Source organism: Erythrolamprus reginae, chromosome 2 (assembly GCF_031021105.1).
Source record: "Erythrolamprus reginae isolate rEryReg1 chromosome 2, rEryReg1.hap1, whole genome shotgun sequence".
In the NCBI taxonomy this organism is placed as follows: domain Eukaryota; kingdom Metazoa; phylum Chordata; class Lepidosauria; order Squamata; family Dipsadidae; genus Erythrolamprus; species Erythrolamprus reginae.
In genome coordinates, this window is record NC_091951.1 from 304,317,633 (window position 1) to 304,329,580 (window position 11,948).

At 44.9% G+C, this 11,948-nt stretch overlaps 1 protein-coding gene across 1 annotated transcript; it reads left to right on the forward strand.

The window, feature by feature from the left end:
* The first annotated feature begins 10,292 nt into the window (after window positions 1–10,292).
* Window positions 10,293–11,948, forward strand: GPR150 (G protein-coupled receptor 150). The gene has a single exon (XM_070736340.1). It carries the CDS (start codon window positions 10,293–10,295, stop codon window positions 11,634–11,636), a length of 1,344 nt encoding a protein of 447 aa, XP_070592441.1. The 3' UTR covers window positions 11,637–11,948.

Genomic DNA, 11,948 nt, shown 5'->3' on the forward strand with positions numbered 1-11,948 from the left:
ATTTCTGCCTAGTCTGGTTTATTAAAGAAGCAAGAAGTAAAATTCCTTGTCCAATCACACTTGGTCAATAAAGAATTCTATTCTATTCTATTCTATTCTATTCTATTCTTCCATTTCATTTCTGCCTAGTCTGGTTTATTAAAGAAGCAAGAAGTAACATTCCTTGTCCAATCACACTTGGTCAATAAAGAATTCTATTCTATTCTATCCTTCCATTCCATTTCATTTCTGCCTAGCCTGGTTTATTAAAGAAGCAAGACCCAGAAGTAAAATAGTGGATTTTTGGAAAATGCCACAGAGATTGAGGTTAGCCAGATTGAGAGGAATAAGAGGGAGAAATGGTTAGGAAAGTCTGGTATAAGGAAGAGACCCTGAAGCCCCATTTGTAAAAGTTAGAACAATAGAAGCCTGGGGTACAGGTCAGCTGCATCAGATCCCGAAGAGGTTGAAGGATACACAGGTTTTGTAAAACATGGAAAAATACTGTGATCTTTATATTGGTCAAAGCTTATCAGTTTAAATAAAATATTCTCTATCCTCTCTTAGAACGTCTAGCATTTTTGAAGAGCGTCAAAGAGTTTATTGCAGCATTTGGCTTTTACCTCCTATTCTGAATCTTATGTTCTTTCTAAATCAAGTTGGCATATATGGGGCCATGTACAGTGGTACCTCGAGATACGAGTTTAATTCGTTCCGGACCTGGGCTCTTAAGTCGAGCAGCTCTTATCTCGAACGACTTTTCCCCATAGGAATTAATGTAAATAATTTTAATTGGTTCCAGCCCTCAAAAAACTCACAAAGTTAGTCTAAATTATGCAGAAAGACATGTTTTTAATGAAGAAATGTACATGTACATATAAATGAATAATGAAGTTTCTTTCACTTAACTTGTAAACTTTCTTAAACTTTTAAATTTACATATGTTCAACTTCTCTGCCACCCAATCCTGTAGGACAGAGGTCCCCAACCCTTTTTGCACCAGGGACCGGCTTTAAGCGATCAAGAGAGGAATGGGTGAATGAATGGACGGAGGGTGGGAAGGAAGGAAAGAGGGAAGGGACAGGAACAGAGGAAGGAAGCAAGGAAACTTATGAAAGGGGAGAGTAAGAGAGGAATGAGTGAAAGGAGGGAGGGAGGGAAGAAGGTGGGAAGGAGAAAGAAAAGAAGAAATAGAGGAAGGGAAGGTAAAAGAGAGAAAGAAAAAGAGCAAGAAAGAAAGAAAGGGGGAAGGGACAGGAACAGAGGAAGGAAGCAAGGAAACTTATGAAAGGGGAGAGTAAGAGAGGAATGAGTGAAGGGAGGGAGGGAGGGAAGAAGGTGGGAAGGAGAAAGAAAAGAAGAAATAAATGAAGGGAAGGTAAAAGAGAGAAAGAAAAAGAGCAAGAAAGAAAGCTGCAAGCACCCCCCCCGAGCCCCCCAGGCCGGCTGCAACCTTTTAAAACACACGCGCCGCTTCGCAGCTGTCTCCTGAAGCCGAACGCGGAAGTTAGTGTTTGGCTTCAGGAGACAGCTCCTTGGCGCTTGTATCTCGAATTTGGGCTTGTAAGTAGAACAAAAATATCTCTCCCCTCCCAGCTCTTATCTCGAGTTGCTCTTAAGTAGAGCAGCTCTTATGTCGAGGTTCCACTGTATTCTATCCTGGCTGAGATTAGTATATAAACAGGCTTGTCACATTTGTAATTCTATAATTATATTATGGTGGGTTAATCCCAGTTCTGTGAACTGGTAACGGTGGTAGCGGGAAGCTCCGCCCACTCACCCAGGATGCTTCTGCGCATGAGTAGAAGCATCATGCGCGCAAGTGTGCACACAAACCAGTAGTGATGTATTTTAGAATCCACTACTGAATTATATGTTATTTAATTAATTAAAATAGAAACAGCATCATAATGCAGCAGACCTGGTTTTGTGCGATAAGCAATATAGTAAGTATAAAAAGTAATGTATGTTTCTTTAGGGAGCAGTAAGAGCTGATTTATATAAATGCAGCTTTCCTTTCCAATTCAGAGGAAAATGCAGAGAAGGTTCATTTTCAATTAAGCATTCTTGACAGCAAGCCCAAGTTAAGCAACAGTATAGACCTTTAGTATATCAGTATAATATATCAGATTTTATAATTTATTTTATTTTATTTATTTATTTATTTATTGGATTTGTATGCTGCCCCTCTCCGTAGACTCGGGGCGGCTAACAACAGTGATAAAAACAGCATGTAATAATCCAATACTAAAACAATTAAAAAACCCTTATTATAAAACCAAACATGCATACAAACATACCATGCATAAATTGTAGAGGCCTAGGGGGAAAGAATATCTCAGTTCCTCCATGCCTGACGGCAGAGGTGGGTTTTAAGGAGCTTACGAAAGGCAAGGAGGGTGGGTGGGGGCAATTTTAATCTCTGGGGGGAGTTGGTTCCAGAGGGCCGGGGCCACCACAGAGAAGGCTCTTCCCCTGGGTCCCGCCAAGTGACATTGTTTAGTTGACGGGACTCGGAGAAGGATTCATGCGGCATGTACTGTAGTATCAATGTCAGGTTTACTCATCAACATACCCATTACTTTATTCTGTTTTGGATTTGTGGTTACAATGCAAAGTGTAAAAAGAGTTTTAAAAAGCCTAAAAAATTAAGGATTAAAAATGAAAGATAGAAGAAGAAAAAGAAATGGAGCACAAGCTAGTTTACCTCTATATATTTAATATATATTTCCCTCCATAAATTTTTGTCCTTACAAACCATACGCATTTCCCTATATCGCTTCATGAATTGTTTTTGTTCTTTAAACTTAACACATTGATTATCTCATTAACTCCATCTTTTAACAACTTTTGGTCTTCCTTTTTTACAGTCTAACCACTTTTTGTATACTAGTTTTGTGATTTGTTCTTCAGTACAGTAATTCTTTCTGTATTGTCAAACCACCTCTAAGCACTTATTTTGAATCAGTCACTCACTATTGCATTCAGTCATGTTCATTAATCACCCATTTATTCTCTGCTCCATTTCTTCTGGTTTTACCACACATACTTAAGTATCATATTCCCATTCCATTTATTTTGTTTTTGTTGACATACTTAACTTCCAAGCAAAGTCAACAAATGATTTAACAGAAAATTGTTCATTTTTTGCAACAATACCTACCAGCATTTGCACATCTTAAACCGTCTTGCAATGTTTCCCTTTTATCGAGTCCAACACTGCTACTTTTATCTTTAATGTTTGTTTTCCTCTTCATTCTTGTTTTTAAATCATACATTTTATTTAATAAATCATTTGGATTCTTAGTCTTCTAAAGTCACCATAATTTTCATTATTTTTATTTGTATTTCACCTTTTATTATTTTTACAAATAACTTGAGGTAGTGAAAACAGTCAATGCACCTTCTACCTCCTATTTTCCCCACAATAACCGTGTGAGGTGGGTTGGGCTGGTCCAAAGTTATTAGGCATTATATTCATGAAATCAAATAAAGGACAATACATATACACTCAATGTTGAACCATCATTTACTGAACATCCCATTTATTCCTCAAACACGCTTTTCTTCCATCACATATTGTTATGACCACATTTAGCAGCCAATCGTCCACTTCATATTTTGCAAAACATTCAAGTCTATTCACTTCATCGTATACTTTCTCTAAATAAAAAAAATATACAAGTTGATTCAAAGAATAGTTACCAAATATAATTTTATTTAATTTGTAAAATTATGTGGCAAGTCCTATTTGATTTCATTTTTAAGTTGGGAATCTAACCCAGTGCTTTAAGAATTTAATGCTTAATCAAGATTTTGTACTTATGTTATTTATTTTGCTGTACCCCCACCCAAAGTCATATAACAAATGAGCTAAATTGCTGTAAATCCAATGAATATTTCATTTAAACAAAACTTCCTTAAATTTCTAAACTGACTTATTATTGGGTTATGTTTCTTAATATAATAAAACCTGGGGTCACTTTTAAAATATTTTCTGCTTATTTTGTCTTTTATTTAATAAGGGTCTACTTGTAGGAAAGTTTAAAGTATAGAAAATCTTTGATTTGGGATGAAAATATAAGTGAATTAATACTGCAGTATTATTCCACAGCTTACCTTCCTTCTGTGTCATTATTTGTTCATTTATCTCAAAAATTCTTGGTTCTAATACGTACGTAATAAACCAAGAAGAAAAGTAAGAGGTATGGAGACTAATGAAAACCTACAATTAAATTAACTAATTAACTATATTAACTCTTTATATTAAGAATAATCAAGCCAAGGCAGAATCATGCCCCCCCACCCATTTGTGAGCAGCTTTTGCAAGTACTGGGCAGCTACTAAAAAGCAGTAGTAGCAAACCCTCCTAACATTCTGAAGTAGTATCCTGCTATTAGATTTCTGGTTACAATGAACCATCCAGGCTAATTCCACTGCAAAAATGTGGACTAGCCATATTCTGAATAGCTACAAAACATTACTCTGGTCCAGCTTTTCAGGTAGATTTTAATAATGTTTGCCTAGAGAAAACTGCTGCAAATTCTTTGCCATAGGGTTAGGGTTAGTCTATCCTCCATTCTAACCTACCCAGGCTTCATGCTCTAGGGAAACCAGAGCATAATACCATGGTCTTTCGAGACTGAAGGATGCCAATACAATGAAAAATATATACTTAGAACATGACACTTATTTCAAACTACAAAGACAATATGAGTTAAATGAAACTCGGAAACAGATTCTTTATCAATTATGGACAGAAAGATGGCTTTGACTGACATAAAAGGGCCACATAATCTTTAATCTTCTTGTCATTTTTATTAAACAGAATATTAGGACAACTAAATTACCTTTTTGTGCTTTTGTTCTACTCACTGATTCCAGACTGGCATCACAAACATGTGTTACTATGTACTCCAATTAAAGGCCCAGTTATCCTTACTAATGGTCTTTTTTAGTGTCTACTAAAAACTTAACAAGAGAAAGAAGTAGCAGCAACTATCTTTTTATTTCCCTTTTCTGGCAATTGCTGGAAGAACTGTTTCCAGATACGCAAATGGTCAATGGAGATAATAGTAATGTAGTAGATCTACAAAACTGGGACTCAATATTGCTAGTAATTAAAGAGCAGATGATGAACGAAGGAAAAATAATATGTTCGCTTCAAAGGGTAGGACTACAGGTCAAGTATATGATATATTTTGTATGTTTGCAGAAATATGTGAATCTTAATTTCTGATGAAAGGAATTTTTCATCAGAAAAATTTGGAACTGTATAATCTCTTATGAATCCAATGACCTGGGAATCAAAAATGATTTATTATATAACTGTGTAATTATTGTTTTGACACTTTGTCATGATTTGTTTGTAACATAAACATTTGAAAATTAAAAAAATATTGCTAGTAAACTTGTATAACATCATACATAAAAATTGCCATGTTCAACTATCACTAGAAACAATCATTGCTCTTTGGACTTATTTTAAAAGTTATCAAAGTAATAGCATCATTTAAACACACAAAATGAAAAATGTAACACATTTGAAGCCTGACATTTTGATTGCCTCATGAAAACGCTTTCTAGTTTTCGTGTGCCTGAGCTTTTCTTTTTCTACAAAGCTGATAGAACAGAATAAAATGAGATGGAATCTGGGGAAATAAAAACAATTTGGAATTCTTACGAGCTATTTAATGAAAAATACTTCTTGGCTAGAAGTTCCACTACATTCCAAATGTTTCTGAGCAATTTACAAACATGAAATACAAAATGCAACCAAAATCCCAGACCCCAAGCAATAAATAATCATAAAATGGTGTCAAATGTTATGAGCAACAATCAGCTATTGAGGTTCCTATAAAATAAAAATATATACAGTATACAGTACTTCCTAAAAGCCAAACTATTGGCACACTTTGAACCTTTCGTGGAAAACTATAGTAAAGGAATGAGGCCGTGGCATTCAGCTATTTTCTTACACCTTCAAAAAAGGGAAATCAAGTTTTTTCTCTTGAGAAGAGTTAATTTTATTGGGAGGATGGAACCACAAATATATAAGACTGGTGGTGAAATCCAGTTTGTTTTACTACTGGTTTTGTGGGTGTGACAAGAGAAGGATACTGCAAAACTCCATTCCCACCCAACTCTGCGACCAGCCAGAAGTGGTATTAGCCGGTTCTCCAAACCAGTGTTTCCCAACCTTTTTTGAGCCGCGGCACATTATTCATATTTTCAAAATCCTGGGGAACATTGAAAGGGGGGGTGGGGGGTGGGCTAAAGAAAAGTTTGGACAAAAAAACCCTCTCTTCCTCCCTTTCGCTCTATTTCTCCCTCTTTCTCTCTTTTCCTTCATTCCCTTCTTTCTTTCTCTCTCTCCATCCCTCTTTCTTTCTTCCTCTCTTTTTTGCTCTTTCTCTCTCCCTCCTTCCCTTCCTCTGTCTTTCTCTCTCTCTTGCTATCTTTCTTGCTTTTCTCTCTCTTTCTTGCTCTCTCTCTTTCACTGTCTCTTGCTGTATGTCTCTTTCTTTGCCTCTCTTGCTATCTCTCTGTCTCTCTTGCTATGTCTCTCTTTCTTTTTTTCTCTCTCTCTGCCTCTCTTGCTATGTCTCTCTTTCTCTCTTGCTATGTCTCTCTTTCTTTCTCTTTCTCTCTCTGCCTCTCTTGCTATGTCTCTTTCTCTCTTGCTATGTCTCTTTCTTTCTCTTTCTCTCTCTGCCTCTCTTGCTATGTCTCTTTCTTTCTCTTTCTCTTTCTCTCTCTGCCTCTCTTGCTATGTCTCTTTCTTTCTCTTTCTCTTTCTCTCTCTTTCTCTCTTGCTATGTCTCTCTTTCTCTCTTGCTATGTCTCTCTTTCTCTCTCTCTCTCTGCCTCTCTTGCTATGTCTCTCTTTCTTTCTCTCTCTCTCTGCCTCTCTTGCTATGTCTCTCTTTCTCTGCCTCTCTTGCTGCCTCTCTTTCTCTCTCTGTCTCTTTCTCTGCCTCTCTTGCTGCCTCTCTCTCTGCCTCTCTTATATGTCTCTCTTTCTTTCTCTCTCAGCTGACTGCAAGCGGGAGCCCTGACGGCAGCTGGACGTGCTGTTGGACGCCGTATATGCCAAGCCCGCAGCGCCAGCAGTACGGCGTCCAGTAGCACGTCCAATCGCCACCGTCAGGGCTCCCACTTGCAGTCAGCTGTGTGTGTGAGAGAGAGAGCTCCCGCCGCCTGGAGCTCCCTCTCGCCGCCGCCATCTCCCCGCGACTGCCTGCGGCCGCTGCAGCCACCCCCCCTCCCCCCGCCAGTGCCCTCCCGCCGGGCCCCAAAGGACACTTGCCGCCGACGCCAGGGCCCGGCGGGAGGGCACTGGCGGGGGGACTGGGGTGGGGTGCGGCTGCAGCTGGGAAAGGCGCAGGGAGGGAAGCTGCCTGCCCGCCTGCCTCGGGGAGCCGCGCTTGCAGCCGCAAACCAAAAGGGCAACCCCCGCGCGCTCCCCAGCCCCGGCCCGCCTCTGCGCCCCCGCCCGGCCCGCGCTCTCTCCTGTCCTCTCCTGCCCGATGTCGTGGTTTCCGGCGCTCTCCTGCTGGGCCCCAAAGAAGGAAGGCGGGAAAAAGGCGCAAAGAACGAAGCTCTCCTTCTTCTTCCTGCCTTCCTTCTTTGGGGCTCAGCAGGAGAGCGCCGGAAACCGCGGCATCGGGCAGGAGCCGGGGGACAGCTGCGAGCGGGCGCTCCAGGTCGGCACCGGCAGCGCCCCGCCCAGCTGGAGCTTCCGTAGCTCTGCGGCACACCTGGCAGTGTCTCGCGGCACACTACTGTACCGCGGCACACCGGTTGGGAAACGCTGCTCCAAACTACTCAAAATTTGGACTACCGGTTCTCCAGAACTTGTCAGAACCTGCTGGATTTCGCTCCTGTATGAGACCTAATTCAGCTGTGGCTATGGGGGCGTTTGCCCAGGTTAGCCTAGTGCACCAGTTGCGGCCCTATTTGGACCAGGAGTCACTACTCAGTCACTCATGCCCTCATCACCTCGAGGCTCGACTACTGTAATGCTCTCTACATGGGGCTACCTTTGAAAAGTGTTTGGAGACTTCAGATCGTGCAAAATGCAGCTGCGAGAGCAATCATGGGCTTCCCTAAGTACGCCCATGTTACACCAACACTCCGCAGTCTGCATTGGTTGCTGATCAGTTTCCAGTCACAATTCAAAGTGTTGGTTATGACCTACAAAGCCCTTCATTGCACCGGACCAGATTATCTCAGGGACCGCCTTCTGCTGCAGAATCCCAGCGACCAGTTAGGTCCCACAGAGTGGGTCTTCTCCGGGTCCCGTCAACTAAACAATGGCAGTCCCGGCCCTCTGGAACCAACTCCCCCCAGAGATTAGGATTGCCCCCACCCTCCTTGCCTTTCGCAAGCTTCTTAAAACCCACCTCTGCCGCCAGGCATGGGGGAACTGAGATACTCTTTCCCCCTAGGCATTTACAATTTTATGCATGGTATGTCTGTATGTATGTTTGGTTTGATAATAAGGGTTTTAACTGTTTTAATATTGGATTGTTATATACTGTTTTTATTGCTGTTGTTAGCCGCCCCGAGTCTGCGGAGAGGGGCGGCATGCAAATCCAATCAATCAATCAATAATAATTCTTAGAAGTTTATACTCTACTCCAAACCCAATCTGAACCAAACCAGTCTTGTTATCAACGTAAGATGGTTAGAAACTGTTCTACCTACCCAAGAATGGCTGCACTCTAAACCGAAGAAAGAAATTCAAGAATTTCAGCCTTGACTTTACCATAAATTGGATTTGTGTTTGATACATAGCAACCACTTCAACTCTTTTGTAATAGCTTCATTATTAGAGCTTTCACAGCCTTGGAACTTTTTGTACCAATTTCCTGCCTAGCCATCTAAAGCAGCTTGACGGACATCCTGCATTCAAGCCGGACTAGGGCATAACAGTGAGCAAGGATTTACACTACCTGAACCAATCTCTTGAAATGTGTCAATATATTTTACTTTTACAGAGCTCAAGTTCTGAAGTGAATTCCATTCAGTTCAGATGGGCTTATTTTAACAGGATAGGACAGTGATGGGGAACCTTTTTTTCCTCAGGTGCCAAGAGTGTGTGCGCACGCTATTGCACATGCGCGAATGTCCACACCCATAATTCAGTGCCTGGGAAGGGCGAAAACAGCTTCGTCTGCCGTTTGGAGGCCCTCTGGAGGCCAGAAACAGACTGTCCCCCAACTTCTGGTAGGCCCAGTAGGCTCGTATTTCACCCTCCCCAGGCTCCAAAAGATTCCCAGGAGCTGGGGGATAGTAAAAATGCCCTCCACCATTTCCCCCCAGGCTCTCTGGAAGCCAAAATGTCCTCCCAGAGCCTCTGTGTGAGCCAAAAATCAGCTGGCCGGCACACACATGCACGTTCGAGTTGAGCTAGGGCAGGGATAGGCAAAGTTGGCTCTTCTATGACATGTGGACTTCAACTCCCAGAATTCCTGAGACAATCATGCTAGTTCAGGAATTTTGGGAGTTGAGGTCCACATGTCGTAGAAGAGCCAACTTTGCCTACCCCTGAGCTAGGCCAATAGCTCAGGTGCCAGCAGATGTGACTCTGCGTGCCACCTGTGGCTCCCGTGCCATAGGTTCGCCACCACTGGGATAGGCTTTCAACATTTTCATACAAAAGCTTAGGACCTGGTCAATGTATGTGCGTGCATGCTATTGAAAAAAAAAAAGCTTAACTTGCTCATTTTTAAAACCAAATTGTATCCCAGACATTTTTTTTAACCCATTGGTACTTTCCCCCCCTGTGCTAAGCTTATGAAAACATGACATGCCGTTTCTAGTGAAGGCAACTGGAAACCTCAAAACATATTTTAATACAAATCACTATTTATTTATTTATTTATTTTTAAAAAAGATCCTCTTCAACAGTTTTCAGATGCACGGCCATATTTCGGCAGACACACCACCGAGCAAGCAAAACAAGCATCGTGGAGTCTTGGGGGGGGAGAGAAAGGGGGAGGGAGGGTTTAAAGGGGATGATTTCATTCATACGTGAAAGGCAGCTTCGCAAAGTATGCGGAGAAACCTGGGCTCAGTTCAGGTGGGTGTGAAAGACTGCGACTGGAGGTGGTTGTGGGGAGGGGGAAGAGAGGCTGAGGGGTGGGCAGAGCACAGGCGCGTGGAGTGCCCACCCACGGTGAGTGCCAGGTGACAGGCAGCGAGCCCCTATATATATGCTGCCGAGGCACGTCCATCCACACAACAATCCGCGCGGCTGCTTTCTAAGAGTAAAGTTTGTTCCCAGTTTTGGCGGCCACAGGGGAGCCATGGATGACGCGTCCGAGCCAGACAGCCGAGCTCCGGGAGCCAACTTGTCCAGCCTTCAGCATCCCGCCTGGAACTTGAACCTTTCTTCTTCGCCGACCCGTTGGGCTTCGCCCGGACAGCCCGGGCAAACCATCGCGGCGGGAGCGATCCTGGCGCTGGCGCTGGTGGGCAACTGCCTGTTGTTGTACCGACTCCGCTGCGGAGGGTGCTGCTGCTGCGGCGGCCGGTTCAGGAGGCGGCGGAAGATGGATTTCCTCCTGGCGCACTTGGCCGTCGCCGATATCTACGGCTGCGGGCTGGCGCTGCTCTCCCAGCTGCCTCCAGCAGATGACGAGCGCGTCGCGGAGCCGGGAGACGCCGGGTGGCCGGCGGGAGACGCCACCTGCCGCTTGCTCCGCTTTCTACAAGGCTCGGGGCTGTTGGCGCCGTCGCACATGCTGGTGCTGATCGCGCTCGAGCGACGGCGCTTAGCCCCGGGCCCTCCTCCGCCCGCGCAGGAATCATCGCCGCCGCCTTTCGTGCTCGCCCGGAGCGCCCTGGCCGCCCTGGGATGGCTCCTGGCGTTGCTGCTCGCCCTGCCTCAACTCTTCGTTTATAGGCTGGTCCCGTCGCAAAGCGGAGGCCGTTGCCTCAGCGTTTTCCCTCAGCTGCCCCGATGGCACGGCCAGGCCTACGCCGTGTACGAAGCCGTGGCGGGCTTCGTAGCTCCCGCCTGTCTCTTGGTCAGGACGTGCAGCCATATCGTTGCCGCCCTCGGCGCTTCTGGAGCCGAGGAGGAGGAGCCGTCGCAGGAGGGCCCCGCCGGGCCCTGTCGCCTTGAGCTGCCTGGCGTCGCCGGGCCCAGCCCGCCGCTTCTTCTGCGGCTCCTGCCGCTCTCCAAGTGCGCTTCCCGCTCGCCGTCGGCGCCCCGGAGCCTGCCCCGCGCCCGCGTCAGAGCGCTGCAGCTGACTTTGGCGCTCGCCGCCCTTTTCGCCCTCTGCGGTTTCCCGCGCTTTATTCTGGAGGTGGGCCTAGCTTTTGCCTCACCCGATGCCGCCACCCACGAAGCCCGGACGACCCTGAGGAACATGATAGCGGCCACCAACAGCGCCCTCAATCCCTACGTGTGCCTTTTGTTCCACAGCTACCGGCCCTGGGCGCGGCGGCTTCAGCGCAGCCTCTGCCGGTGCCCCGACGGACAACCCAGACGGCGAGCCCGCCACCAGCAGCGACTGTCGCCACGGGAGGCCGCGGATCGCGCGGAACTTTGGCTCTGCCCTTGCCAGACTAAGACGCCGGTCATCGCGACGGCTATCCAGCTAGAGAAGGAGGAGAGCCGGGCGGTCGGCGAGAGCAGATTCTAAAACCCAGAGACCGACTTCGAAGATACGGCTGCATTTGCCCTTAATCGTCCACGGAGAGCAAGTCAAAAGGAAGGAGAAGGAATCTTTGGACCATTAGGGTGGCCTTAAGTCTGTTTGGGCTTTTGATTCCATGTGCTCCATTGACTTAAGAGCAAAATTAAAACATTGCAGGGGGTTTGCTTGCCTGTAGGTCATGTGTTCAAAAAAAGGGAGAAAGGAAAAGACACTGCACTTGTTCAAGAGCCCACTTTGAACTCTAATTCTTTCCAATTGCCTATCTCAGGGGTAGGCAAAGTTGGCTCTTTTATGACA